Source organism: Exophiala mesophila (genome assembly GCF_000836275.1).
Source record: "Exophiala mesophila strain CBS 40295 unplaced genomic scaffold supercont1.6, whole genome shotgun sequence".
NCBI classification, from domain to species: Eukaryota; Fungi; Ascomycota; class Eurotiomycetes; order Chaetothyriales; family Herpotrichiellaceae; genus Exophiala; species Exophiala mesophila.
Window position 1 is genome coordinate 664416 of NW_015622509.1, and position 27155 is coordinate 691570.

The 27155-nt window shown below is 51.0% G+C and overlaps 12 protein-coding genes across 13 annotated transcripts; 8 read left to right on the top strand and 4 right to left on the bottom strand.

The window, feature by feature from the left end:
* Positions 1 to 581: 581 nt before the first annotated feature.
* Positions 582 to 2813, top strand: PV10_08161 (adenylosuccinate synthase). The gene is made up of 2 exons (XM_016373141.1): positions 582 to 1467; positions 1534 to 2813. Exons 1-2 carry the CDS (start codon positions 1046 to 1048, stop codon positions 2501 to 2503), a joined length of 1392 nt encoding a protein of 463 aa, XP_016220052.1. The 5' UTR covers positions 582 to 1045; the 3' UTR covers positions 2504 to 2813.
* Positions 2814 to 2819: 6 nt separating this feature from the next.
* PV10_08162 (uncharacterized protein) lies at positions 2820 to 4285 on the bottom strand. The gene is made up of 2 exons (XM_016373142.1): positions 3674 to 4285; positions 2820 to 3589 (listed from the first exon to the last, which is right to left on the bottom strand). The coding sequence occupies exons 1-2, from the start codon at positions 3912 to 3914 to the stop codon at positions 3363 to 3365; spliced, it is 468 nt and encodes a 155-aa protein (XP_016220053.1). The 5' UTR covers positions 3915 to 4285; the 3' UTR covers positions 2820 to 3362.
* Positions 4286 to 4579: 294 nt separating this feature from the next.
* On the top strand, positions 4580 to 6607 carry PV10_08163 (uncharacterized protein). The gene is made up of 2 exons (XM_016373143.1): positions 4580 to 5144; positions 5219 to 6607. The coding sequence occupies exons 1-2, from the start codon at positions 5105 to 5107 to the stop codon at positions 6064 to 6066; spliced, it is 888 nt and encodes a 295-aa protein (XP_016220054.1). The 5' UTR covers positions 4580 to 5104; the 3' UTR covers positions 6067 to 6607.
* PV10_08164 (uncharacterized protein) lies at positions 5745 to 8529 on the bottom strand. Its single transcript, XM_016373144.1, has 2 exons — positions 8355 to 8529; positions 5745 to 8193 (listed from the first exon to the last, which is right to left on the bottom strand). Exons 1-2 carry the CDS (start codon positions 8363 to 8365, stop codon positions 6717 to 6719), a joined length of 1488 nt encoding a protein of 495 aa, XP_016220055.1. The 5' UTR covers positions 8366 to 8529; the 3' UTR covers positions 5745 to 6716.
* Positions 8530 to 9751: 1222 nt separating this feature from the next.
* On the top strand, positions 9752 to 11103 carry PV10_08165 (uncharacterized protein; the record flags this gene model as incomplete). The annotated part of the gene is made up of 4 exons (XM_016373145.1): positions 9752 to 10194; positions 10246 to 10560; positions 10614 to 10882; positions 10949 to 11103. The coding sequence occupies 4 exons, from the start codon at positions 9752 to 9754 to the stop codon at positions 11101 to 11103; spliced, it is 1182 nt and encodes a 393-aa protein (XP_016220056.1).
* Positions 11104 to 12200: 1097 nt separating this feature from the next.
* On the top strand, positions 12201 to 17022 carry PV10_08166 (uncharacterized protein). The gene has a single exon (XM_016373146.1). The coding sequence runs from the start codon at positions 12252 to 12254 to the stop codon at positions 16689 to 16691; it is 4440 nt and encodes a 1479-aa protein (XP_016220057.1). The 5' UTR covers positions 12201 to 12251; the 3' UTR covers positions 16692 to 17022.
* A 451-nt stretch (positions 17023 to 17473) lies between these two features.
* PV10_08167 (uncharacterized protein) lies at positions 17474 to 18206 on the top strand. The gene is made up of 2 exons (XM_016373147.1): positions 17474 to 17781; positions 17861 to 18206. Exons 1-2 carry the CDS (start codon positions 17694 to 17696, stop codon positions 18010 to 18012), a joined length of 240 nt encoding a protein of 79 aa, XP_016220058.1. The 5' UTR covers positions 17474 to 17693; the 3' UTR covers positions 18013 to 18206.
* A 9-nt stretch (positions 18207 to 18215) lies between these two features.
* Positions 18216 to 21561, bottom strand: PV10_08168. Of its 2 annotated transcripts, XM_016373149.1 has the most exons (5): positions 21015 to 21561; positions 20844 to 20963; positions 19791 to 20789; positions 18653 to 19702; positions 18252 to 18576 (listed from the first exon to the last, which is right to left on the bottom strand). In XM_016373149.1, exons 1-4 carry the CDS (start codon positions 21147 to 21149, stop codon positions 18725 to 18727), a joined length of 2232 nt encoding a protein of 743 aa, XP_016220060.1. In that variant the 5' UTR covers positions 21150 to 21561; the 3' UTR covers positions 18252 to 18576; positions 18653 to 18724. The 2 variants fall into 2 exon arrangements, with proteins under 2 accessions (XP_016220059.1, XP_016220060.1); XM_016373148.1 differs by having other exon boundaries at positions 18216 to 19702.
* A 192-nt stretch (positions 21562 to 21753) lies between these two features.
* On the top strand, positions 21754 to 22580 carry PV10_08169 (uncharacterized protein). Its single transcript, XM_016373150.1, has 2 exons — positions 21754 to 22077; positions 22128 to 22580. Exons 1-2 carry the CDS (start codon positions 21806 to 21808, stop codon positions 22240 to 22242), a joined length of 387 nt encoding a protein of 128 aa, XP_016220061.1. The 5' UTR covers positions 21754 to 21805; the 3' UTR covers positions 22243 to 22580.
* Positions 22581 to 22952: 372 nt separating this feature from the next.
* PV10_08170 (uncharacterized protein) lies at positions 22953 to 24229 on the top strand (the record flags this gene model as incomplete). The annotated part of the gene is made up of 2 exons (XM_016373151.1): positions 22953 to 23307; positions 23361 to 24229. The coding sequence occupies 2 exons, from the start codon at positions 22953 to 22955 to the stop codon at positions 24227 to 24229; spliced, it is 1224 nt and encodes a 407-aa protein (XP_016220062.1).
* A 305-nt stretch (positions 24230 to 24534) lies between these two features.
* PV10_08171 (uncharacterized protein) lies at positions 24535 to 25136 on the top strand (the record flags this gene model as incomplete). Its single annotated transcript, XM_016373152.1, has 2 exons — positions 24535 to 24993; positions 25023 to 25136. 2 exons carry the CDS (start codon positions 24535 to 24537, stop codon positions 25134 to 25136), a joined length of 573 nt encoding a protein of 190 aa, XP_016220063.1.
* A 496-nt stretch (positions 25137 to 25632) lies between these two features.
* On the bottom strand, positions 25633 to 27131 carry PV10_08172 (60S ribosomal protein L16). The gene is made up of 4 exons (XM_016373153.1): positions 27025 to 27131; positions 26796 to 26931; positions 26416 to 26728; positions 25633 to 26328 (listed from the first exon to the last, which is right to left on the bottom strand). The coding sequence occupies exons 1-4, from the start codon at positions 27043 to 27045 to the stop codon at positions 26193 to 26195; spliced, it is 606 nt and encodes a 201-aa protein (XP_016220064.1). The 5' UTR covers positions 27046 to 27131; the 3' UTR covers positions 25633 to 26192.
* Between the last annotated feature and the right edge of the window lie 24 nt (positions 27132 to 27155).

A 27155-nucleotide genomic window follows, 5' to 3' on the forward strand; every position in this document is an offset into this window, starting at 1 on the left:
ACCTTGATCGCTATGCCAAAAAAGGCTTCGACTCGCTGCAAAGGCTGCTGGCAACGGCGGAGAAAGATTGATACTGACTCAAAGATGTTGGATCATCCAAGCCTGGCCAGGAACCTGATTTATTTTTTCTCCTCTGAGGGACAAGGTAGTCGCAACGGATGGCAGCATAGACTGTTTGTGCCTACCTCCTTTGGGGCAACATGAAGTTTGGGAAGGTGCTCCTTTGATTGGTATTATCACGCACGTGGCGGCCTGCAGGTCGGACATCCATGCATCAAGAATCTGGAGAGATAGAGCCATTTCAAGCGGTGTAGAAATGTGCTACAGTACACAGGTTGTGAGAGCAACATCATCAGCCATTTGGGTTAGTGCACTCAGATGTTTAGGCGACTCTCAAACTTATTACCTCTCACCCTCTTCACCATCACTCCTGGGCCATCATTCCTTCCAACCATCGAACTTAGAACGAGCGTGGTACCTTGTGAAGTACCTTAGGTACCTGGGTAAGAAATGACCCCCAACCCAGCAGCCCTCGGTCGATCGGATTCCCAAATCTTCCCTAACGTCTAGCCACTCAGGGGCCCGAGGTACCCGAAGAGCCTGGCACGCTGGGCGATCTCAATTGCCATACCCGCCAATTGCGGTGCCCAAGAGCCCCAAGCCCCAAGCTCACCATAAATTTTCTTCCGACCCACGCAATGTCAGCAGCACGCCATGCTTTTTTTCCACACCGGCGATATCTGTCCCGCAATTGCTCCGGGAATCGACTACTACCCCACCACCATAGCAAAATGTTTCTTGTGCCAGTGACTCCGAGATCCTCCACTTGCAACAACAAACGCAAACACCAACACCGCTTCATGTACAAACAGCCAGTGGTACTTTGAACTCGATAAATTTCACCACTTATCAGCATGCAAAGTCGGTCCCTCTAAACGAGTTTGCACACATATCCTGACAACAGATTCGCTCCTTCATCTCCGTCCTCATCCACCTCGACGACGCAGTTTCTCTACCGCCTGATCACACCTGATCCTACGTCAAAATGCCTGTGACTTTGGTTCTCGGCTCTCAATGGGGCGACGAGGGCAAGGGAAAGCTTGTCGACATCCTGGCCTCGTCGGCTCAAATGGTGGCTCGCGCGGCTGGTGGGAACAATGCAGGACACACCATTGTCGTCAACGATGTCACTTACGACTTTCACATTCTCCCTTCTGGCCTGATCAACCCCTCATGTCAAGTCAACCTTATTGGCACCGGTTGTGTTGTTCACATCCCCAGTTTCTTCAAAGAGCTAGCTGCGTTGGAACAGAAGGGTCTCGAGGGTGTCCGCGATCGCATTCTCATCTCTGATCGGGCTCATGTCTGTTTCGACCTGCACAGTGTCGTCGACGGCATAGCTGAAGACTCGCGAAAGAATATTGAAGGCGGCAAAGGTGTAATTGGCACAACGAGAAAAGGAATTGGGTAAGTCGATGGTGTCTGAGAAGCTCGAAAGCATGTTATGTGCATTTGTTCTAACCCAGCCAATAGCCCGGCTTACAGCGACAAGGTCGCTCGCAAAGGAGTTCCCTTCTGGATGTTGGTCAATGAGCAACAACGATGGATTCAGCGCCTACGAGACCTAGACGCCGGATATCGAAAATCATACCCTGACGCACCAGCGCTGCAAGCGTATTCGGTCGAAGACGAAATCAACAAACTCCAGGGCCTTCGAGCCGAGCTCCAACGCTATGTCGTAGACCAGACTCCTCTCCTTGCCCAGGCTGTCGGCACCAAATCCTCCACCGCATCCACAATCGGCACCAACGGCACCCTCGCCCAGCAGACCCCTAACATCCTCATTGAAGGTGCCAACGCTCTTCTCCTCGACATTGATCACGGCACATACCCATATGTGACGAGTTCAAATACAGGCCTTGGTGGCGTCTTCACCGGTCTGGCCGGATTGAGCCCGCAGTCTCTGTCGGCTCCTGGCTCCAACGTCGTCGGCGTCGTCAAGGCGTACACCACCCGTGTCGGTTCAGGTCCATTTCCAACCGAATTAGATGAGGCTATTTCGCCCGTCGACGCCGATTATGGCGAGCGGCTACAACGTATCGGACGCGAGTTTGGTGTTACCACTGGCCGCAAACGACGCTGTGGCTGGTTCGACTTGGTACTTGTCCGTTACTCGGCGGCTGTCAACTGCTACACCCAGCTCAACCTGACCAAACTCGATGTCCTGGATGACTTTGACGAAATCCGCGTCGCTACAGGCTACAAGGTTGATGGAAACCTCCTGCCATCCTTCCCTGCCGACCTGGATGCCCTCGAAGGCGGCAAGATCGAGATGGTATACAAGACCTTTAAAGGCTGGAAGACGCAGACCACGGGTATCAAGACCTTTGCTGAGCTGCCCGTGCAAGCTCGCGAGTATATTGAATACATTGAGCGTGAGGTGAATATTCCTATCAAGTGGATTGGCACAGGTCCCAAGCGGTCCGACATGATTGTGCGATAACGTCCCCAGCGTCTCCCAAACAACACGACGTTTCTTTTTCGGACGTTGCATGCTTCAAAACAACCCATATCCGTGCAAGAGAAGGACAAATAAAAACCATTGGAGCAAATGAAATGATTTTCGCGCCATGTACTGGGTCGTTAGATGGGTGGCCGGGTCTAGGTTGGCGTCAAATGTGTTGGCGTTGTAGCAGCTTTGATAGAGAAGAGCTGCGCTTCTTATGATACTCGGTACACCGTGCTAACACACTGTACGAGCACACAAAAAGTCCATAGACTACTTAGATCGAATATACCTCTATGACTTCAAAGTGCAATTTTAGGTTGATTGAGATTTGCATTATACTCAAACTAGGGTATCTAGACTATGTTCCATCTCGAGAGCCAACTGGTTTGACCGAGTCCGCAGGTCGGTGCAGAGCTTCAAGGCCACTCCATCTTGCAAATAACTTTGCCCTCTGAGCATCCAATGTACGGCGTCCGTCCGACCAGATAAGCAGGACCGCATCCAATGGCAGCAGAATCAAAGTTATCTCGCCGTGACTAACATGATATTGTTCAGAACAAACACGATGCCACTGGATGATGTTTCTCCCCCCTTGATCATGCAATCAGTATCCAGACAAAACATGGCCTCACTGTATGTATATGCTTTTTTTGTGGTTCCAGTTTGTCCAAATCTGGTTGCTTCCCCTCACCGTGTATTTTCCAAACATCCAAATCCCAAGCTCAAGAGTCGCTCACCAGCCAATAATGATGGCCAAAAAATGCGGATGTGGCTCCCAATAAATCGACATGATTTCTCGATGCAAACAACCCCTGGACCGGCGATTGAGAGATAGTGAAGGACGTCCCTGGGTCTAGAGAACGAAGACGACACCGGCGATGGCGATGGCAGCTGCGGCAAAGCTGCCGACTTGCTTCTTAGGATCAGCGGCGGCGTTGTCTGTGGCGGAGGAACCTCCTGCGCTGTTGGTGGACGAGGCGCTAGAACCTCCAGATCCTGAGGCGCCAGTGGTTGCAGTCGAGCTTCCAGAGCCGGTTGCAGTGGCAGAATTAGTGGCGGTGGCGGTAGCGGTGTATGGTGCTGTGGGAGGGTTTAGTTAGTGTTGTGCCATGGATAGGTTGGGAAGCTGGGTGCTTCAACTAGAAGAGTCGAGGGATAACTCACCAACAGAAGAACCAGCAACAGAACACGTCGAGATGAACGCAGACTGTGCTATAGAGACATTGTCACCAGTGCACAGACTGGCAATAGCTTCTTGGATCTCAAGTGCATCGTCACCACAGACAGCATCCAAATCTCCAGGTAAATCTTGTGTGTTGACGGCATTAAGTAAACAGGCGGGAGGAACAGCGGCAAAAACTCGCACAGCGAGGGCCAAGGTGGAGAAAAGAAGTGTCGTCTTCATGGTGAAGGCGACAAGGAAAGTAAGGTAGTGGTGTCAGAGGTAGGACAATGTGTGTTGTTTTGGTAGGTTCGGTTGTTCGTTCGTTCGTTTCGACTTTCGACGCGTGACAGGAACTGGGTGGAAGGTTTTAACTTGCTGGGCAACGAGTGGTAGAAAAGTGAAACTTGCTGAAAGTGAACAACGATGGTCAAAGGAACGACTGAGAATGAGGGACGCTGGTATGGTTAGTAAAAAGAAAAGCTCGACAATACACGCCGGTCGAGAAATGAGGTTGTTGAAGGAGTGAAGTTCGAAAATTGCAAACCAAATGCCATCAAGAAGTTCGCATATGAGATGAGGTCCACTGCTAGTAGAGATGGAATTAGGTGGACGGGGCCTCGCAAAAACGAGCCCCTGGAATTGTTGAAAAATTGGGGTTGACAGGGGTCTTGGGGGTGGTTGATCGCTATTAGTTTGCTTGGAACTTTGTTATGAACCAGTAAGAAGACGCCTAATCCAGCCCCTGGACAAATTGAGGTGGTCTGATCACGTGACTGGTCCACTGCCAAGTCCTGGGCGGCCCCGGGGAATCTTTATCGCGCGTCTGCACTTGGAGGCAGTTGGGGGAGAGTTGGAGGAGGCAGGAACAACCCAGGAACTCACAAGTCACGAGTGACAAGTGACGTTGGTTGTCCTCCAATTCTGCATATCATATCAACTCCCCTTCAACTGATAACAGGTCGTAATCCAGAGGTTATTGGCATACTCTTACATGGTCATCTTGGCCTCTGGGTGGTGCACTGTATCATTAGACCAACTATCCTCATCCATTTGCATCGACACACTCACTGGCTGTATATAACACGCATCATTCCCCTCAAATCCCCCCCCGCTACCTATCTCAAATCGGGACAACTCGGACTACGGAGTACATTAGTTCTCGAGCACCAAACAGCTCTTGAGAGGACAGTTTCTTATGATACCTACCTCCAAGCGAATGCCAACGGGCTTAATGAGCTAAGACTCGGACTAAAAAGATCGAGCTTCTAATTAGATGCTTCTCTAGCATCAACGATTCCTCGGCCTACCTACAAACTGGGTCTACTCTTCATGTTCCAGAACTCGAGGTAGGGAAATCTCATTGTGGCCGTCCCTTGATCTTCACCACACCATCAGTTTCTAGCCAGGCCTACACAACTGAATCCGAGGCCATGGATAAGCATGTCGATCGATTGGCCGACAAGACTTGGGGTAGGTGTATTGCTTTTGCTCGCCCCAACATACCTTCGCCTTTGACCTATCTCATGACTGACAAACCATCACAGAACTCTTCCAAAAATGTGACCTGTCTCAACGGCTCTTGATAGCCATCTCTGGCATCCCCGGCAGCGGCAAGACGACTCTGGCGGCCAGTGTGGCATCGGGCGTCAACAAACGGTACCACCATGACCAACATAGCAAATTCCCAAATTCTCCCACCTCGGCCGACTCGTCACACCCAGACATTGCATTTGTGATTCCGCTGGACGGGTACCACCTGACGCGCAAGCAGTTGTCAGAGATGCCCAACGCAGAGGAGGCCATTTTCCGGCGCGGGGCGGCCTTTACATTTGATGCACAGAGCTACCTGGGGCTAGTGGCCAAAGTGCGACGGCCGATCTCGCCGGAGACGCGGACGATCTACGCGCCGAGTTTTGACCACAAGGTCAAAGACCCCGTGGCGAACGATATAGCGATCCCGCCGACGGCGAGGATCGTCATCTTCGAGGGCCTGTACACGGCGCTAGACGCCGAAGGATGGCGCGATGCCTACGCCCTCATGGACGAAGTCTGGTTCGTCGAAACCGATATCGACACCGCCACTGAGCGAGTCGCAAAGCGTAACTTTGCCGCCGGCATCTCCTCTTCCTTCGAAGAAAGCCTCAAGCGCACCCAGGAAAGTGACATGCGCAACGCGATGGAAGTCATGGCCAATCGCCTCCCCGTCCAGGAAATCATCGTCAGCCAGCACGACGACTCCTGGCTTAGCGAGGACGTCATCAAGGTCGAGGGTCAGATCGAGGAGGAATTTGCTCGTGGCGACTACGAAGCTGACGACGACGATATACGGAAAAAGAGGATGCTGAGAATGGATAGCATTGCTGCGCTCGCCGCCGACGGTGTGGGTATGTGAATGTGAATGGGTACGAGTATTTTGGTGATCTAGTACGGTATCCCACAGAGTGTTGGTGGTTCAGGAGATTGAAGCATTTAGACGAGATCAACACTGCGTGCCTATCATGGCCAGGAACCGTCATACCCGTTATTTAAGGAGAACTCCCACAACGGCTCACACACACGTCGACACAGCAAGACAAGATGTAAAGAATGAATGACACAAGTCCCACTTCGGGGCAACCAATTGACGGATCGATTGTCACGGCCGTGGACCTGGCATAACTACAGTATAACAGAGTGTGACATGGCCGGAAAATGGTCATTTTGCCCTCCCTCTACTCCTCCCATCGTGACGTTTTCCTTGCGCTGTACAAAAATTGCGCCGCATGTCGCCGGTACGAAAATGGAAGCATGGCAAAGAAGGGCCCAGCCGTTTCTTTGTCGGTGATGATTAGAAAGCCAGGTATGGCTGTTGAGAAAAGTGGCTTTTGGGTGTGACGTTGGAGGGTGGTAGCGATGGCGATGGCGAGGGTGAGAGTGAGAGCGACAGGCTTCGTTGGATATCTTGACAATTGTTTGCTGTCCACGATCCAACATGTGTTGCGTGTGCGGCTCGAGCGAGCCTGCGTAGAAAAACAAAGTCTCTTGGTAGACGTGTAACCGGATTTATATGGCGTGGGAACGAACCACATCAGGCGAGAGGCCCACGGCGGCCCACATTCCATCTGGAACCTCCTCCCTCCTCTGCATTCGCTGCAAGATATCCGAAAAGACGCGTAGCTCGTCAGTGCCAGGAGACAAGCTCTCCCTTGACTGGCTAGCGGGGCGAGGCTGATCCCGGGGCCGATTTAATTGCCGGCGAAAGGCGTCCAAGGACCTCGAGTCAGTCAGTCGTGACGGAGCTGGTCTTGGTCCTCGTCCATGGCTTGCGCGTATCTCCCGAACTTGATCGTAGGTAATGCCGAAAGGGAGGTCCAAGTCACAGGATTCGTCGGCTCCGATTTCTCCAAAACTAGTTGCCGATGTGGCAGCTTGGGATGAGCGCTGAGACTCGGTTCGTGAGTCGGATCGGGACGACATGAAAGACGTAGCATTACTTGCTCTTCCTGGTGGGATACTAGTCAAGAGAGCGTTCCAATTCTCCTCTTCGTGCGAATCGGAACTTGGACTTGGGCTCATCATCCGATCTCCTAGTCCATCCACTCTTGGCCCCGAATTGATGGGACGTGGTGAAAGGTGATTGACACGGCGAAGGGCTGGGTAGGAAGAAGAATCTCGATCTAGAGGTGGGGTGTCTGGGGAAAATCGAGCGGCCCAGACGGGCGTTACGTCGACGTCTTGGAAGGGCTGATCGTCGGCGGCTCGAGAAAGTGGACGCAAGGGACCGTGAGCGGGGGCAAAGCCAGGAGTCAAGGCTGCACTGTTTGGCGCGCTGGCCTGAACGTCGTCATCACCGGATGACCCCTGAACGGCAAGAGAATATGGCGACCTGCTTCGATGGGGGGATCTTAGGCCTCTCTCTCGTTGGCTGGTAGTACGGTGTGGGCGAAGACGACGGCGACGGGTGGTATCGCTGTCTGGGTGGGGAGAGGCGATAACCTCAAATCGAAGTCCAGATTCTCTGGATGGTCGCGGGAGGTTTTGTGAGACGGTTTCCTGCATGTTGGATGTGGGCTCCCCAAAAGCATAATCGGTATCAATTAGAGGAATGGGGGTGTCAGCATGGCTCCTGAAGTGGTCCATGACCTCGATGAAATCGGGATCGAGACGTTCGATGGTGACGCGATCGCGAGCATTGTCGATTGGCTGCAGGAGACGGTCGCGCAGACGATCCAATGGCCGTTCGAGTTGATCTCGGCGCAAATCCTGGATCTGAGCTTCAATACTCGACATAGAGTCGTCGAGGTGGCGTAGAGGGGGGAGGGAGTGCAGGTCAGGATCTTCTCCAACCATCATGCGTATCATTCTTCTAACTCTGTGGTCATTTGCAGACCGAGGGCTGAGGCGAGCGCCATCGCCTGATGATTGGCGATGGGGCCGAATTGAGGATTCGCGACGGATTGTGGAACGGCGGGTGGCGGCAACATGGTCGAGCTTTGCGGCGGCTTGTTCGGCGATGGCCTCATCGGGCTCTCGGAACATACTAGATGGAACCCAATGTTAGCCTCTGATGATTCAAGAATGGTTGCGATAGACTCGAGTTGGATGGCGATTGCCATTGGCGCAAGGCAGGCACGCGTAGCTGCGGAAGCGGAAAAACTGTTCAAAGCGAGCGGGGAGGGCGTTTGCTGGAGGGCAACTTACGGCAAACCCATGGTTGCTGCGCGCAAGGCGACCGATCAATGAGGAGGGGATGGAGGAGAGGAGATTCGATACTAGAAACACATGAAGCGGAAAATGTACGACAAACAGAAAAAAAACGAGTTGGAGTGGAGAGATTGAAGATGGAGTTTGTCAAGGAGTTGTTGATGGATGGTGGAAAGACGGAAGACGAGGGTAAGTAGAGAAGGTAAAAAAAGAAATGGGTCGGTGGCGGGTAAATGGAGGGAGGGAAGTAGTAGTGGGAGCCGGAGTAGGCACTAAGCACTGGGATGCAGCTGGGGATCTCGTGTTAGGGGATGGCGGCATTGGGGAGCGTCTAGGCGGCGGACCAAAGTCTCCAGATACAGCAGTAAACTTTTATAGTCGGACAGTGCGGCCTATAGACTAACGTCTACTCTAGGCAAGGCGCAGGACAAGGTTAGGCATGCGTGCGTCAAGAGGCAAGCCAAAACATAAGTGCAGTTGAGCCCCAGTGGTGCCCCCTTTCCCAGAGCCTAAGGGCCAGAAGTAGGGGGCGCGAGGGGGTGCCTCAGGCTCTCTCATCCCCTGTGGCTTCAACATCGAGACTGTCGTGCGAGTCGCCTAGGGGGCGCGTTCGAGCCCTCAAGCATTCTCCTAAGGGATCATTGGCGGATAATACTCAAGCCAGTGGACTGTAGCCTAAACATCAAACGTAATCTACGCCGTAGATGGCAACTCGGTACCTGATGGTCTGTCTGAAGAAGAGATGTTGTTGTCGGCTAACATCTGTTCATCCGTTCATCTACAGGTCTGTAGGTATTCGGAACCAAAGACTCCATTTATGAGGAGCCTTGGATCATGTAAACGCTTCTGCAGGCCAGACCAACGTCAGTCAATGCACCCTTTTTCATTCTCCTCCCAAGTACTGCACTTTGACACATTATTTGTTCTGGTCGCCTTCTTGGGTACCAACGGCAACTGCAAGAAGGCGGCTCATGCGCAGTCTTGGCGCCCACTTGCAACGTGGACAAATGTCCACGCCATCTCTTCTCCATGCATGTCATCAATGACACACTTGCATTGGCTGACAACCACTGAAACACCGTGCTTTTCGCCTTCATTTCGTGCACAAGAAACGACACAGGTAGGTGATGAGCACTCGTCTTGCTCACAGGTTTGCATAATGAGAATTGTCTGTCCTCCATTCCTCCCTGCGGCTGTAGTGATTCTTCAACTGAACAGATTTTTCCCAAGGTAGTTGCCTGACCGATGCTGCCTCACATCCATCCTCGTATTCGCATTCGGGATACGAGCCTGTCTCCCTTCACAAATATGAATGACTCAACAGTCTAAGAATCATTTCTAATGTTCTCAAATGCTCTGCTGAAGGCATTACTAAGTGCTACTGTCAATTCAGGATGGACCCAAAATGGTTTCCATCCTCGAATCGACCTGTTTATCCCACAGGTCTCGTCCAAGCAGGCTGTACTTTGATAGGCGTCACCTCGCTCCTCTTCCCTCAAGGACAATTCCGAAATGTTATTGCTCTGCCGCCTCTGTTACTACTGGCATGGAATGTTCGTCAGCATACAGCAGGCTCTCCAGAAGAGGACTACCTCACTGCCGTCAACGTTGTTATGGCCATTGCCAAATACGTTGACTTTGCTGTCATGAGAATACCCGAGCAGTCCTGCCACAGGATTGGACCTGACAAACACGTCGAGACTACGGATGAGATCAATCGGATGTCCCTCTGGCAAAAGTTCAAATGGAGCCTGGAGCTGGCTTGCACCACAAGAGGCATTGGTTGGGATTGGCGTGTGAAGAATGTTGAACATGTTCCTCATGGCATTTCGAGACGGTGATTGAATTCTTTGCTGTCCAAGTCAGGCTTGGCTCTGACGATGCTTAGGCAGTTTATCCTGACACAATTAATCAAAGCAGGAGCTGCTTACCTCTTTATCGACTTCTACCAATGGTTTATCCGTTCGAGCCCCTTCGGCACCACCGGTCCACCTCCAAATTTGTTCAGCCTCCCATTGAGGGAACAATTCATGTATGGTTGGCTCCGCGGCTTTCATAGCGGGTTCTCGATGGCTCTGGGCTATTATATCCTGGCCGTTGTCGCAGTCGGGACAGGTTTCTCCTCTCCTCAATCGTGGCCGCCTATTTATGGCTCCTTTATCAAAAGAGGATACACTGTGCGCAATATCTGGGGTCGTTGTTGGTGCTGAAAATTGTCTCTCTTTTCTCTTTAACTCTGTACTAACAATTCTCAAGGCATCAATTTCTTCGACGTACCTTTGAAACCAGCAGCTCAGTGCTTTTGGCCCTGACGATGGCCAAGAAGGGAAGCTCTTTCTCACGGTATCTGCAGTTGTATAACGGTTTCTTGGTGTCAGCTCTTATTCATCATGCCGGGTCTTTGAACATGACATATCATGAAGCGATCAGGTACCAATTTATGTTTTTCATGGTTCAGCCTGTCGCAATTACTATAGAGGACTTTGCCATCTACTATGCGAGAAAGAAAGGTCTTTGTGACACATGTAAGCCAATATCTCCCTCCAAACTCTTCTATCCCGACTAGACAGCGACTCACAATACCTTGTTAGGGATGACGAGGGCTATCGGCTATATATGGACATGGACATGGCTCGGCTTTAGTCTGCGATATGCTGCTAAATTCTACTTTGACCTTGGGCTTGGGGCGGCCCCTCATCCACTTGTCGCCAAATTCAGCGTCATGGATGTCATCTGGACCACGTAGCATGTCTTTGATTGTGTTGGCACAAGTTCATTTCCCCCTGAGATTTGGTGCTGGCAGCGGCGTTGATGACTTGTTGATTCGGTGGCCAGTGGGTTGCCACATGGTCGATCCCGGTTGGACTGGTGGATTCCACTATTGCATACATGTTCCAGTAAACAATACCGATGGGTCCGATCTTGACGCATAACCGAGTAGATAAGCGGTCACATTTCAGATGGCCTCCTTTACAAGGATACGATGAGATGTGCAGATGTGCAGATCGCCCTTAGTTGACTCTGAGTGTGGTTGAGTAAATTACTAGGTACCTTTGGATGGTGTACCACTGCGCCTCTATGTGACTAAACTCATAATGAGCCTCAGGGACGGACCCTAACCCCAGAATCTGTCTGTTCGGGGCTTGAATTGGGCGTGAGGGGTGGCTGAAACTACAGAAACAAGGGGGACTGAGGGGTCCTCATATACACGTGTTGTCATCCTGATCTTCATCTTTCACGAGCGTGGCTAAAGCACCTTCTCAGCCGTCAGAGGTACCGCAAGTCGCCCTCAAAGCTTAAGTTGTCCATGCAATTCCGGGGTTGAGTGGGCGACCCAGAGTGCCGAGGCGGGCCGCCGATTGTACCTGGCACTACTAACAATTTAGAAGGCCCGTGCCCAAAGTGACAACCTAACCTACCTGGTCTAGGCCTGAACATAACAGAACACAGACAGTATGACACAAGTACACAATTGACACAATTATGCATCTTCATGTTCCCACATTTTGGCCAAGCCAATCTCCTACCTCCAGGTATCTGACTGATCCAACACCACACCGCAAAGTCGTGTCTGCGTATGTGTGCGTGCAATTACGAGTCTCGCCAACGGTCAGCCTAGCATCTGGGAGCCATTCCTATCTCCATCGTCGACTACTGCCCTCAGGCTATGGCAATTGTGGAGGGACATCGACTGATTCATTGATACCGTTGCTGTCGTGTGTCAACACATCCTCTTCACTACCAAATCTCCGCGCACCTTCACCTGGCCCAGGTGACTGGTGTTTCTCACACTCCTAGACCCTGACCTTGTCACGTTGAAACAGACGATGACTATATTCTATACCAGTACCAGTCGCCAGCCCCGCCCCTAACTTTCCATCCTTTATCGTCAAGATGCCCTCCCGCACAGCCGATCTTCCAGAGGATGTCTCAGACACTCGACCAACCGAACCCCCTCTCTCCAAGCCTCGTCCAGCCAAGACCCCTTCAAGTCCTAGTAAAAAGGACGACAAGACAAAGGCTCACGATGTGGCCGAACTGAAAGACTATCAGCTGGGAGATTGTTTGGGTAAAGGTGCTTTTGGTTCCGTCTATCGTGCTCTCAATTGGGGAACTGGAGAAACCGTGGCCGTCAAGCAGATCAAATTGGCAGACCTTCCAAAGAGTGAACTCCGAGTTATCATGCTAGAGATCGACCTGCTGAAAAATCTCGACCATCCAAATATCGTCAAGTACAATGGTTTTGTCAAGACCCCAGAAACCCTCAACATCGTCCTGGAATATTGCGAGAACGGCTCGCTCCACTCAATATCCAAAAACTTTGGTCGTTTCCCAGAAAACCTAGTCGCATTGTACATGTCCCAGGTCCTTCAGGGTTTGGTGTATTTGCATGAGCAAGGTGTCATACACAGAGATATCAAGGGTGCCAACATTCTTACCACCAAGCAGGGTTTGGTTAAGCTGGCAGACTTTGGTGTCGCGAGCCGTACTTCGGGTCTTCATGAGGCCAGTGTCGTTGGAACTCCCTATTGGATGGCACCTGAAGTCATCGAGTTAACCGGAGCCACCACCGCCTCAGATATCTGGAGTTTGGGCTGCACAGTCATTGAGCTCCTCGACGGCAAACCACCCTATCACACCCTTCAGCCGATGCCCGCCTTGTTTCGCATCGTCAACGATGACCACCCACCCCTACCACAAGGAGCCTCTCCTACCGCCCTCGACTTCCTCATGCAGTGCTTTCAAAAGGATCCCAACCTGCGAGTTTCAGCTCGAAAACTTCTCAAGCATCCTTGGATCGTCAATGCTCGAAGGTCCGACTCTGTGGCCCCGAGAAATGCTACCGAATATGACGAGGCCGTGAAAAGCGTTCAAGAATGGAATGAAGCCCTGCGTGATTCTCCCCCACCTAATAACAATTCCCTCCGGAAGAATTCCAGGGCTTCCGCGTCGAGCCCTATTCCAGCAGCCAAAGATTCCCGGTCATCCAGGGCCCAGGTCAAATCACCTGGATCCGGCCTCTATCAAAATCCCGGAATGATGAAATTACAGTCTCTCCAAGATGACGATGATAATTGGGACGACGCTTTCGCCACTGCCATACTCCCTAGTGCTTTGCAACTCCCCCATCTACGACCCCATGACAATTTCGGTGGCATGCTCTCCTCAGAAAGACTCAAAGCATTTGCGAACCCGGAGAATGCATTGGGAAAGGAAAATGAAGGCATGGATGACAAGGACTCAACCTTGAAGGGCATCTCCACCATCAGTTCGGATAATTCAAAAACAGTTCGTCTGGCAACGTCCAAGAGACCGGAGAAAGGACACACTCGACATAAATCAGAAGCCCCTCCAAAGTCACGGACAAAGCCCTTGCCAACCCCCCGCAAAGTGTCGCTTCCCGCCGCGGGTCAGGCTACAAATCTGTCGAAAAGCAAAGCACCACTTTCCAAAGGGCGAGCTGAGGAACCTCCGACAAGATTGTATCGGGAAAGCTCCATTGAGGATTACTCGGACATCATCAATGGCAATGAACTCGCTATTGACACAAAGTTCAGCCTGATGCAATTGAAACAGGACGCTCCATCGAAGATTCTCCAGTCACCCAGTGTCACAGATCTCATGCAGAGTATGAGACCGCCAAAATCAGGCGGTAGCTTGCGAAGAAATCCTGCTCCCAGGAACAAACTGTCCATGCGAAGAACGAGGTCGTCAATCGAAATCCAGCGTTTTGCCGAGAACGAGGATGACGAGGACTTCTCTGATGTCTTTGCACAAACGGCATCTGGATTTGAAAGACCCGACAGTGAGGATGGCTCCGAGTTGATGTTGGCCTCGAAGATGTCCAATCTGTCCTGGCTGCCAGACGGAGAGGACGAGGATGATCCTTTTGCACAACTCGAAGAGGGCCTTCCTGACCTAGACCTTGAATCAAACATTGCCCGCGACAAGCATGCCCGCTTGAGGACAGAAGTCGAGGCTCTGGTAGGTCAGCTGAAAGTTCTGCAGGATGACGATGCCCTCCTTCAAATCTCCGAAGATTTGATGAACTATTTTGGAGTATTTTCGGAAACAAAAAGCGTCATCATCAGTGCTCACGGTGTACTTCCAATCCTCGAAATCCTTGAAGACTGCAACCGCTTGGACGTCGTTCTAAATCTACTCAAGATTGTCAACGCTCTGACATACGAGGATGAAGAAGTCCAGGAAAACCTTTGCTTTGTCGGAGGGATACCCAAGATCAACAAATTCGCCTCCAAGAAATTCCCACGAGAGATCAGACTGGAAGCTGCAGCCTTTGTACGTCAGATGTATCAGACTTCAACCCTGATCCTTCAGATGTTCGTCAGTGCTGGCGGATTGACAGTCCTTGTCGACTTTCTCGAGGATGATTATGACGATGACCGAGAGCTGGTCCTCATCGGCGTCAACGGCATTTGGAGCGTTTTCGAACTACAAGGATCGACGCCCAAGAACGACTTCTGCAGAATATTGTCCCGCAATTCAGTGCTCGAGCCGCTGTCGCTAGTGCTAAACCGAGTCTTGAACGAACCTGCTGATTCTGGCGACCAGAAGGAGCTTGCAGATCTGTGTGAGGGTCGCATTGCCAGCATCTTTTTTGTCTTTTCGCAGGCCGAAAATTACGTCAAAGAGCTGGTCGCTGAACGAACAGTCTTGCATCGCGTCATCAAGAACTTGAAAAGAATGGCGCCACCCCATCAAGTAACGATGCTCAAATTCATCAAAAACCTGTCAATGCTGTCTACGACCCTTGACGCCATGCACAACTCCAATGCTATCGATGCTTTATCTGAGCTGCTTAGCAATAGCATGAACAGTAAACATTTTAGAGAGATGTCGAACCAGATCTTGAACACTATTTACAACCTTTGCCGGCTGTCAAAACGACGTCAGGAAGACGCGGCGCTGGTCGGCATCATACCCATTCTCATCAAGATCGTGAAGCAGGACAAAACTCCAGTCAAAGAGTTCGCCCTGCCGATCCTGTGCGACATGGCACACTCGACAAGAGCGGCGCGCAGAGAGTTATGGCAGAACAAAGGCCTTGCCTTTTATGTCTCTCTTTTGTCGGACCCTTATTGGCAAGTGACGGCGTTGGATGCCATCTTTACTTGGCTTCAGGAAGAGACTGCTCGCGTGGAGGACCATCTACTCGAAAACCAGAACTTCACTTCGGCCATTGTGGCTGCCTTGACCAGCAGCAAGTCAACATCGTTTGAAAATCTCTTGGAACCTCTCCAGAAGTTGCTGCGCCTCTCACCGCCTCTCGCCGCATCCATGGCAAGAAGTTCGGATTTGTTTGAGAACTTGGGTCAGAAGCTAGGTCACAACAAACCTGCCATCCGACTCAATCTCCTGCGTATTATCGGCAGTATTTGCGATTCAACCGAAGAAGGGGGTTACCTACTCGATCAGTATGGTCTTTTCGAAGTGATCCAGGAGCTTTCCTTTTCCGATTCAGCAGTGCTTGTGCGCAGTATGGCCGGGGAATTGATTCGTTCTATACAAGAAGCCGATAGCGCCAGCATCAAGAGCGGACAGAACGTCGCTGCAGGTACGAATCCTGCCTGGCGTAAGCATCCACAATTCCAGCGACGAACCAGCTCCACCACGCCTCCACATCTTCTCGAGCGGCAGATGAGTATGCCAACGTCGCCACAACTTGGTCGCTCCGAGCGTGCTTCGATCAACATGTTTGACGCTCCGGTTGCTCAAACCCCACGACGACAACGGAACGGGGTTTATGTCAATGGGAGCGGTGTCATTCGGCCAGCCAGCCGTGACGGATCTTCGTATGCCAGGGAGAGTTCGCCTGCGTTTGTGATGCCGAGTCTAACACGGGCTCAAACCACAACTTCAGCGTCAGACATGACGATCAATAAATCTCGTCTTCCGCGTCAATCAACCGCTTCAGCAGTTGGACAGCAACGACTATCAAGGCAGAGCACACGGGAGAGCATGATTGCATCAGCGCGAGCTTCCACCCTCAGTCTGGACAAAGATGTACGATCGCACCATGGTGGACATAGTAGCGGGGTTAATACACCTGCGAACCTTACTCCGGTCACGGAATCAAGGCTACGGAAGGAACAAAGAACTGGACGCGGACATGCTCACAGCCACTCGAGTAGTATAACTCAGAGCCGACCAACGACGAGCTCGCGCTATGGTAGCGGTGGTAGTAGCGATAGACCTGGCTCAAGTTCGAATCAACACCAGGGCAACAGCCCACATGTCGAAGTGACAGTCGCGAGCAGTGCTCGGCGAAGCACCGCGAGGAGGCCACCTCACAATGACGAGCGATGGACTTAGGACGTCGGCTCTTGATCCTTTGTTTCCTTGTTATCTTCCGGGTTGATCGTGGGGGAGATTCATAAACGGCGATGGGATGGCAAAGTCCTCAACCTGGCCAGGAGCTAGAAGGGCGAAAAGCATGATACTCTACATGAAGGGGATGGGTTGTTTTTAGAGCATGTAATGCAATGAAAGGATGTGTGGGATGGTTAGAGTGAGGGCTGCTACCATATACACACCTTCAACCTGTCTCATCCGATCAACCGTCCTACATACCAGACAATATGTGTCCCGATCGCATTGGCACGAGACACATGTACAAATAGATCGAGACAATGGCCAAACCAGCGTTGATGTTCCAGTATGTAGACTCTCCGTGACTTTCTCCTACAGTACTGTGAGCACCAACTACGAATTCTATTTCTGGAGAGTCGCCATTATTGGCCCCTCGTCACGCAATCGTCTGGACCCTCCGCCTTACCAATAATACGAGCACCAGTAACTTGCAAGTAAAGTCCAACCCCAAGTGCGTCGCCCAAGGGGGCGGCGCAGGCCCGAGGGGCTCCCTCGGCCGATCGACCACAGCGAGTAATCCCAGATGACAGCCCCTCGACAGCTAAAAGTATGCCCCTCGGGCCAGGTGGCGGTGGTACCTGTGTGCCTGTTTAGGTGGGTACCTTAGGTACGGCACCGCTCCGTGAGCACATTCTTCAGACAACAAAGAAGGTAGCCACGAACAAGTATGGTTTCGTCTTACAAATCCTCTTCGAGGACTTTTGTGGGTATGTGTCTGTGTCCCTCCCAACTCCAAGTGCCACTCTTATATGTGTGACTGTGTGACAGTGTCACAACCAACGCCTGAACTACTGGAGACTTTATTATTATTATTACTGTCTTGCTCCCATCGATCGCAACATCGCAGCATTCGATTACCTACTCTCTCACATCCCGTCTAACGACAAGAATAGTCACCTTCTCATACCCTCTCTCTCCTCCATTCAAATTACCAATCAATCAACCATGTCGGACCATCACTACAAGTTCAATGTCAGCATGAGCTGCGGTGGCTGTTCTGGCGCCGTTGAGCGTGTCCTCAAAAAACTAGACGGTGAGTTTCCCCTTTTTCCTCTCCATCTCCGCCTTCCTGCGCGCATGTTACTGACCATCGCATCCTTGTTCGACTACAGGCGTCAAGGAGTATAACGTCTCACTTGAAACCCAAACCGCCGATGTCACCACCGAGGCCGCTCTCGATTATGCTACCGTCTTGGAAAAGATCAAGAAGACAGGCAAGACGGTTAATTCTGGTGAAGCCGACGGTGTCTCTCAGCCAGTTTAAAGACATCGTTGCGGGTTGAAGCCTGCCGTGTGCCGTGGATGGGTACCCTGGTGCTTTCTATACAAGGACGACTCGGTTGATCAAACGGCGTTTAGATGGCATGTACTCGGGCACGCTTGAAGGATTAAGACAATTGCTTGTTGCAGACAAAGATGTGATGCATGACAATGCTATTCATTCATGATGACTATACACTTCCCATGCGACTCTGACTCGACTCTGACTCGACTCTGACTCGAACCTCACTGGAAATATTGTGATTGTGTGCATCTCGCTGTTACAAGTTCCCGCCGAGTTGAAACCCACTCATGATTCTTCGTGGTAGACCGACGCACTGCTTGAAATGCTCGACATAAAACGCCGCCAAATGCGTGCCTAGTCCGTGCGCCATGCTTCAACGATTTCAGGATCCCAGACAGAAAACGACATGGCTCTGTTGATGCGCCTCCTTGTAGATACGGGCTTGTTCCACCTGTGGTGCATGCTCTCCCGGAAGACCGCACAAGCAACCCAAACAATCGAGGCATTTCGCAGACCAAAAATTGACCTCGGAATAGGATACGCCTAATCTGTGGTTAGCTTCTGTCGATTTGAAATGGTCATGTCCAAGTCTCAGCCGGTTTGCTGCCCCATATCTTACCCAGTGTAGTAAGCAAACAGATGCTAAAACAATTCCTGTGACATCACATATCCTGGCACACAGGCAGCTGGCTCACTCGTAATGAATTACACGCTGGCGAGAATGTGAATCCATGGGCCCACGCAAAATTGCGCTTGTACCATGTGCATACTGAGGACGACGTCCTTGTAAGACTGGCTGGACATATTCTTCACGGGGCGCTGCATTCCGTTGAGCAACAACTCGGTCTTCATAGGCAAAGGGTTCAGGAATTGGTTCATAAACACGACTGGGGTATTGAGGCTGCTGACTTCTCAATTCCGCAACCTGTGGGCTTGTCATGGGAATACCATGGGAGTAAGGAGGATTGTCTGGCAGGCCACGGCTCGGATGAACAACCACGTTCGTATGGACTTCATGTCCGTTCGCCATGGGCCGGCGAATGACGGTGCCATCTCGAAGCGTGCTAATAGGTTCATAGGACATCTGCGGTCGGACCTGCCTGATGTGTTCGTAACGCCGATCCGACATCTGCGTGTTCGGAGAAGCATCACCATAGTGCAGGTGACTGACTTCGATACGTCTTGGAGGGGACTGTTGTCTCACAATTGGAGGCTCTGGTCCAATTGGGAGTCTTTCCCGCTCATCAATGCGACGCCTCTTAAACGATTCAGTACTCTGGCCATGGTCAACACGGACGTGATCGGCAAGACCTCGTTTCCCGTATTGACTCATATCAGCATCACGAGGCTCCGAGTATCTATCGAAAGGATACGGGCGAAAGCGTGGAGACGACGTGGTACCGTCGTTGGGCTCAATCGATGGCAAGATTGTTTCATTACCTTCCAAACCTCGATGTCGAGAAGGCTCTGTAAAGCCGGGCTCTAATGGGGAAGACGGACGTGTCCTCACCATTTGTCCATGGTGTGGACGAGGTGGTGGGGTGCGTTGATGCCGGGATGATGCGATGGGTTCGATATGTCCTTGTGGTCGGGTGACGACCCTCTCATACAAAGCACCATTGGCGTCGCGAATAAACGCGGGCGGGCTTGCTGGGCGTGTCGTTCGAGGCTTAACGTCGTTAGTAAGAATGTTGCACCGTTAATGCACCGCGTCATCTACGACACTTAAGACTGTATTAAAGCGGAAGAATACGTACCTCGTATTCAACTCTAGGTGCGGTAGAGACCGGTGCTTGAGAACGATAGATACGCTCGGCTGGGCTTGATTGAGTATTATATGGTACGAGCATCCGGGGTCGAGATGTCGGCTCAGGCTCGTAGACTCTTTCCAGAATCGGCCCTGGCCGCTGAGCGACACTAGATTGATAGTTGCGTTTAGCCTGGTCCCAGACAGCGTACCTACTCTGATCTCGCTGTGCAATCTCGTCCTGGGTCGGCCGATAACGACGGACAATCTGAGGAAGCATTTGTCGCCGAAGTCCTGATTGCATGATCTCGGGATTCGGTGATATTTGCCTTCCTGAGATCGGAGCATAGGCGCCGGTGACAAGCTCCTCGACATGAATTCGGTCCTGAGGAACTTGTTCAGGGCCATCACTGCCAGAGTCAGAGTCGTCTTCGTCAGAAATCACGATGACCTCTCGCAAGGCGTCAGCAGCAGCATGCTTCGTAGCTTCGTCAGCTTCATCGTCATTACCACGCCATTCAATCAATTTGGTGAGCGTCTCGCGTTCAACAGCATGACGGGCGTCATTGTAGGGCATTTGTCGAAGGTATTTGTCGTATCCCGTGTAAATATGGCGAATATGGGCAACGACAGCCAATTGAGCTCTACGCACTAGAGGGATCTCTTCAGCAGTTCCGACCTTACCATCGCCAAGTTGGAAGGCCGTCTTGATGATCTGAAACAGATCTTTGTCAGGGATTTTGGGGAACAAGTCTTTCAACGTCTGTTTAGCCTCCGTATTGATGGTAATTTGATCCTTAGGGGGCTCTTTGATTCCATCACGGTCTCCATTTTGGTAGACCTGCATGAAGGAGGCTTTGTCGTCCTTTGACTCGTCGATAAGCTTGCCCCCACTGGTGAGGCGAACGCCATAGTAACTGCAAACCTGGGCGACAACTTGGGTGGGAAAGTGAAAACCAACACGATGTACTTCTCTTGACAGTTCGTGACGAGTGGCATGGGGGGTGGTCTGTATGGACTGGTGGTGAGGAGAATCCAGGGTGTAACGAGGGGACTAACTTACCGTGACCGCGTATATTTTGTGGTCGCCCTGACGAGAAAATTCTTTCAGAGCCTGGGTGAGTTCAGGGTTGCCAGCCGGGATAAAAGTGTATCCAGGAGGGGGCTCTGCCTTTATTGTGATCTGACAACAGCTATGAGTAATACCTCTAGTAGGACCATGAATTTTTCTTACAACGCTGTTGAGCGGTTTTCCTTTCTCTTTCGAATCAGTCTGTACAGTGACTTTGTGTTTTCCCTTTGCGCGGTCTTTGGCGACCTGGGCAGCACGTGTCGTGGGTTTCCGAGCTGTTGTCTTGGTCCGCGCCATTGTCGAAGCCACAACCACCTACGAGCCAAGAACAGGGGATCTGGGACAAGACATGAAAGCAAGGGTAGGGCAGGATCCTCGGGAGAACTGGTAGAACTGGTGGAAATGTAAACACGATAGCATACACACAAGGAAAAGGCGTCTGGGAGACCGTTCAGTAGTTGCGGCAGCAAGACAATCCAGGAAAATCCGGTAACGAGTCAAGTGCAGATACGGTGAAGACCTTCAAACTCGACCGTGGACAGGGTCGGTCCGCAAGGGAAGGAAGATTGAGGGCCGCAGAATCAGACTCAGCCAGTAATACACTCGCAGGGGTTAGAAGATACGATTCCAACCTCCTTTCTGCTAGCCCAGCTGCGAAGTGAGGAAGAGTGTGATGAAGCTGGGAAGAGATCGAGATGGGTGGCTGCGTTGGAGGTTGAGAAATGGTCAGTGGCTACCTGCGCCAACCTGCGCCAACCACGTTCTTGTACCATCGAAGACGTGGCTTGGCATATTCTGCGGTTGACGCAGTTAGACGGGACCGTATATCAGCTACGGAGCCGTACAGAGAGATGGACTGCACCGCAGTAAACCCTTCAAACCTTCACTTGCGCACCCAGCCAGCTCTCAGTTTGAATGGGCTCAGCAGACGCTTGTCTGTCTTTTCGATCCCCATGAGCAGACAAGACATTATCCATGCTTATCGAAACCTCCACAAGGCTACACTAAAAGCCATTTGCTACTCCAAGCCCGCAAGTCACACCGCTCGATCTATCCTCAATGATACCTTCAAAAAGCGTCCTCAAGATGATTTCGATGCCATTCGGATTCAAAACACCCTGAAGTTTCTCCAAGCCGCTGCGGATTATGCAGGTTATGAACACAAGATCCTGAAGAATCTGCTCTACGTGAAATGGTGGCAATCACGTGAGTCCAAGCGAACCATGTGAGAGATCTCAGTCTGGTGCACATACATTGGCTAATATCTGGGAATAGAACATCATCGTCTAACAGCGACTTTGCGCGCCACATACGGGAACAGAGCACGCTGCAATACTCTGCGACTTTAACCATGCTCAACGAGAGCCTGGGCACGTGTCTAACCATATAAGGTTCTACACACCGGGATGCGGTCACATGCGAGGAGGGCAATTGAGAAGACCCATCTCGACCCAATGTGAAACAGGCGTGCGCATCGTGGCTAGATTGTGCTTTCCACCGCATCATGCTGTCATTCCACTCGAATTTGTCGAGCGCCAAATGACAGTCCAGCAGGAATTTGCAGGAGGCGTTCCAGACTACACGTAAGCGCCCGAGTCTGTGACGACCACTTTCCGAGTTGAATCCCGAGCGTCTACATAAAAATACGCATTTCAAATCGACAAGAGCTTGCTTATCACTCATTCGGGTTACTGTGATGTGACTAGATAATTCATTTCTTCACTGACATCTTTTCAGTCAAATCAGCAAAGCGACTGATCGCATCCAACTAATATCACGTGACTCAAATTTGGCACGTGGCACATTTGTAGGCATGCACTGTAGTTTGGTTACCATGAACGGCAAGCGCGTTCAACAATGACGTTGTCCACATCTTTTTTTCTCGGTTTGGGAAAGCTGGCAGCAAGGTTCCTCTTCCCCTTTGTCTACACAAATACTATGAATTGCGCCTGAATCTTGTCTGCCATCGTCCCTCAACCTTCGTTGTTTTAAATTGAGCCTGTTGCAGTTTGCACTACTCCTTGTGATTGATTTCACCACCCCCAAGCGTCTTTTGTTGCTTTCTCGACGCGTCTTTGCTCCCTCAACACCGACGCCAAGATGGTCTATATCAGATATCGCAATCTTGCAAAGCTGAAGGAGTACAAATATTCCGGGGTTGACAAGTCATTGGTCTCAAAGTATATTTTGAAGCCCTTCTACACACATGTCGTGATCAAATGCTTTCCCATGTCGATGGCCCCGAATCTCATCACTCTCACCGGGTTTGGGTTCGTCATCATCAACATATTGACCATGTTGTGGTACAATCCTACCCTCGACACAGATTGCCCTCCTTGGGTCTACCTTTCCTGGGCCGTTGGCCTATTTCTCTATCAGACCTTCGATGCCGTGGACGGCAGTCAGGCGCGCAGAACTCATCAAAGCGGCCCCCTAGGTGAATTATTCGACCACGGTAAGTGCTTCACACACGCCAGCCATCTAGAGCACTACTAATATCGTTCTCAGGTGTTGATGCATGCAACACAAGCCTCGAAGTTCTGCTGTTTGCAGCAGCCATGAATCTTGGCCAATCATGGAACACCATTCTGACGCTTTTCGGGTCAATCTTCACCTTTTACATCCAGACCTGGGACGAATATCACACCCATACATTAACCCTTGGCATTGTTTCCGGCCCAGTCGAAGGCGTTTTGACCCTGCAGATCGTCTACTTCATTACCTACTTGAAAGGAGGTGGTAGTTATTGGCAACAGCCTATGCTCCCGACTCTTGGTGTCCCTAAGTTTGATCTAATTCCGGTCTCACTATATCAGAAAGCTTGGAATGAGTGGCTGATGCTGTATGGTGGCCTGGTGCTGGTATACAACGTCATCTCCAGTGCACGCACGGTAATTCGAGCTCGAGAAGAACGAGGCCAGAGCCCCTACAAACCACTGTTGGGATTGCTGCCCATCATTATCACTTGGACTCTGATCCCTGCATACCTTGCGTTGAATCCGGTCATTTTACACCACCACATTATCCCGTTCGTCTTGTTTGCCGGCCTCGTCAATGCTTACTCAGTTGGCCAAATGATTGTGGCTCATCTAGTCAAGGACAGATTTCCTTATCAGAACGTCTTGATCTTACCACTAGCTTGGGCAGTTGTCGACAGCCTCGGACCCAGGCTTGGATTGTGGCCAAGCGCACTCGGCCATGATGTTTATCAAGTTGCATTCGTCTTCTTGTGCCTGGGGTTCGCCCTGGGAGTCTATGGCAGTTTTGTGCATGATGTGATCACCACGATTTGCGACTACATGGATATTTGGTGTCTCACAATCAAACACCCCTACGTTGAGGACAAGTCAGACGGAGTGGTAAAGAAGTCCAATTGAGGAGTCTTGGCTTGGTTTATGACTACAAATGAGGACGCAATCACCGACTTTACAGCCAAACGTCTTGTTACTATTCACTTCTGCCACCCTCTACGCAGATTCTCCACTTCATCTCAGTCATCGTTCTGAGAATCGAGTCATTCTCAGATTCAATCTTGGAGTATAAGAAGGTTTCGGCACCTCGCACACAAGTACTGTGGGCAACCTCACAATTTTTCTCCTTAGGCGGCTTCGCTTGGGTTCTCACTTGAACTGGACTTAGCGTAGCCTAGACAAACATCTTGGTTCAACAACATCGGATCACAATGGCTGGCTCTAACAAGAGTGCAACTGTCGGTACGTGTTGGCAGAAGCTCCGTGCCTGGAAATTGCCGTGTCGAAGGGGCAACCCGCTGACCGCTGGTGCAGCCTCGGGAGCGTCAATCGCACCCGATGAAAGTGTGGCAGAGGAGGTTGCTCGAGCCCCCGGGCATGGCTCAGGCAGACCTGAGCTTCTCGAGTACGGCACCACTTTTCGTCATGAATACTCTCCCAATGGCGGTGTCGGCTATGCTTATCACTATGGCCAGCGTAACGATCAACCGCTCGAATTCCCAGATTATGGCAACACAATGACAACACATCACAGTAATTGGAATCCCCCAGACGAGTATGTACGCAGCTACGCCAATGAGATTGTCAGCAATACTCGTGGTGTTGAGGTCGTAATGAAGCCAGAAACCTTTTTCAAGCTCTCTGCTGAGCAGCAGAACATGCTTATCAATGTCGGTAATGGCAGAAACTATAACACTAGGGTTCCTCAAGTTGCTGCAGCTTCAAACTCTTCTCCTGCCCCAAAGACCAAGACACCAGAGAAATCAAAAGCGACCGAGCCAAAGAAGAGACATACTTGCTGCATGGCCTGTAATAGCAGCCGGATCGTGGTTATTGTTGGTGGAAATATCCCGTTGTGCTCTGAGTGCATGAAGTCTCAGGAGGATATTCAGTGTCGTTATTTCCACTGATCCGCCTCTGGGTGTACTTTTTGTTGTTGTCATTCCTTCCGACGGACAATTGTGGTTAGTCTTTGAGGGTCTTGCCGCGGGCGGAGTGATTGATGCGTTGCACTTTGAATTTCAGAGGTCTTCTTATTGCGGGTGAATTATCATGTCCTTGCTGTTAGTAGATTAATACCATAGTTGAATTTCCTCATGTTTTCTTCAGAGCGCATCCTGTAACTTCGTACATATCAAGGTAGTTCCTACATGGCAGTGTCAAGTGTGGCCTCACGGCTAGACCGAGCAGAAAGGCAATGGAAATAGACTCGACGTAAGAGTCGATCAAGCTTTAGCTGGGCGTCAATGATGACGATGATAGAATGACTCATTGTATACGAGAAAGAGCACGAGAAACAGAAACAAAGGTCAGATTGGGCAGATATTCATCATTGTATTGTTTTTTTAATGGGGTGAGAACATGAACATGGCTCGCCCAACTCATGAGTCGAGTCCAGGGAGGATCAATGCAACCACATTCCGAACGTGCTCATGCCCTTGACCAAGCATGGTCTCCATGGCATCTTCATGTCACCACGCCACCCCACCCAGGGACTTCACCCTCTGATCGATCGAGGTCGAAAAAGGCCCTTCGATGCCGTTCGTTCAAGCTGGATAACAACTGATCAACGACAAGGGGGATTTCGAGATTGAAATGTGTTGTGTGTTTTGATTTGTGGGTTGATCAAATGGTCGAAAAGGAAAAAACTCCGCAATAAGACGTCGCTCTGCTCACACCTCATCTCAGACTCAACCGTCCATAACCAGTCTCGCGCTCCTTCCACCACAATGCTGAAAGTCTCCGCCCAGAAGTGCAAATGCCAGTGAGTATTCTTATCGAATGATCAACAAAATACCAGTCGAGGCGGAAGGAGAAAGTTGGTGTGGAGATTGTCGGTCCTGTGATGAGTTCCAGGTGCGTGGCAAGTCTAGTAGCCAAGTTCGGCCAGTTGCTGCTTCGCCTTTGAGTCGCTCGTAGACTTCTGGGCCTCGGCGAGTTGTCTGCGGGCAACCTTCTTGCGTTCGTAGTAGGCGGCACCCTTGACCTTTCTTCGCTCTTCGAGTCTATTGGGCATTATTAGCATCACTCATAGGAGAGAAGATTTCCAGATCAGATTCTCTCCAGATTCTCTCCAGGTTCCATCCACGTACCTTGCAACAACATCTTGGTATTTCCAGCCCACCTCGTGTGCCAGACGGCCGACCGTGCAGTATTTTCGTCCAGGCTTTAATCTGAGGACTCGGAGGGCCTGAGGAACAACAACTCGCTGCTTCTTATCATATGGAGGAGGGACACCCTCGAAGACCTTCAGTCTCTCCATGGCGGCAGCACCTCGGGCAGTCTTGTGTGGGATCATGCCGCGGACAGTCTTGTAGAAAATACGGCTGGGTGCTCGGAAATGGAAGGGACCACCTCGTGTGGGATTGTATCGGGTGATCTTGCGGAGGTAGGCATGGTACTTCACTGTTGGCTCATGGTTAGTCCGCTGATATTCTCGTCCTGGTCATTGTCGGAGTCTTTGTAGACATACGTTTGGCACGGAAGAATTCCCCAGAGATGTTGAGGGCTTCGGTTCGTACGACCACAACCTTCTGGCCATTGAGAAGTTGCTTTGCGACTGTGCTGGCAAGACGACCAAGCAAGTGTCCTTTGCCGTCAATCACAACCTAGAGAAAAAGGTTGAAGTCAGTTTCAGTTCGATCTCATCTTGCGGCGCGACGGTGGTGGTAGAGAGGTGGGAAGTCGAGTTGAAGACTTACGACAGGCTCGAATGTCGACATCTTGCCCCCGTATCTCCTGCAAAGGTTCGATGTTGGAAAATCCGCAAGTTGGCGAGGTTGTTGAAAGTTGTCGTGAATCGTCAAACTGTTCTGCGATTGAGCCGAAAATG

Excerpts from the sequence above, each read along its gene's own strand:
- PV10_08166 (XM_016373146.1), top strand. The coding sequence starts at position 12,252 with ATGCCCTCCCGCACAGCCGATCTTCCAGAGGATGTCTCAGACACTCGA.
- PV10_08161 (XM_016373141.1), top strand. The coding sequence starts at position 1,046 with ATGCCTGTGACTTTGGTTCTCGGCTCTCAATGGGGCGACGAGGGCAAG. Across the intron at positions 1,468-1,533 it reads ACAACGAGAAAAGGAATTGG|CCCGGCTTACAGCGACAAGG; the intron begins GTAAGTCGATGG and ends CCCAGCCAATAG.
- PV10_08162 (XM_016373142.1), bottom strand. The coding sequence starts at position 3,914 with ATGAAGACGACACTTCTTTTCTCCACCTTGGCCCTCGCTGTGCGAGTT. Across the intron at positions 3,590-3,673 it reads TGTTGCTGGTTCTTCTGTTG|CACCATACACCGCTACCGCC; the intron begins GTGAGTTATCCC and ends ACCCTCCCACAG.
- PV10_08163 (XM_016373143.1), top strand. The coding sequence starts at position 5,105 with ATGGATAAGCATGTCGATCGATTGGCCGACAAGACTTGGG. Across the intron at positions 5,145-5,218 it reads ATTGGCCGACAAGACTTGGG|AACTCTTCCAAAAATGTGAC; the intron begins GTAGGTGTATTG and ends AAACCATCACAG.
- PV10_08169 (XM_016373150.1), top strand. The coding sequence starts at position 21,806 with ATGAGCAGACAAGACATTATCCATGCTTATCGAAACCTCCACAAGGCT. Across the intron at positions 22,078-22,127 it reads CGTGAGTCCAAGCGAACCAT|AACATCATCGTCTAACAGCG; the intron begins GTGAGAGATCTC and ends ATCTGGGAATAG.
- PV10_08167 (XM_016373147.1), top strand. The coding sequence starts at position 17,694 with ATGTCGGACCATCACTACAAGTTCAATGTCAGCATGAGCTGCGGTGGC. Across the intron at positions 17,782-17,860 it reads TGTCCTCAAAAAACTAGACG|GCGTCAAGGAGTATAACGTC; the intron begins GTGAGTTTCCCC and ends GTTCGACTACAG.
- PV10_08172 (XM_016373153.1), bottom strand. The coding sequence starts at position 27,045 with ATGTCGACATTCGAGCCTGTC. Across the intron at positions 26,932-27,024 it reads TGTCGACATTCGAGCCTGTC|GTTGTGATTGACGGCAAAGG; the intron begins GTAAGTCTTCAA and ends CTTTTTCTCTAG. Across the intron at positions 26,329-26,415 it reads TACCAAGATGTTGTTGCAAG|ACTCGAAGAGCGAAGAAAGG; the intron begins GTACGTGGATGG and ends AATGCCCAATAG.
- PV10_08168 (XM_016373148.1), bottom strand. The coding sequence starts at position 21,149 with ATGGCGCGGACCAAGACAACAGCTCGGAAACCCACGACACGTGCTGCC. Across the intron at positions 20,964-21,014 it reads GAAAACCGCTCAACAGCGTT|ATCACAATAAAGGCAGAGCC; the intron begins GTAAGAAAAATT and ends AGCTGTTGTCAG. Across the intron at positions 20,790-20,843 it reads ACAAAATATACGCGGTCACG|ACCACCCCCCATGCCACTCG; the intron begins GTAAGTTAGTCC and ends CAGTCCATACAG.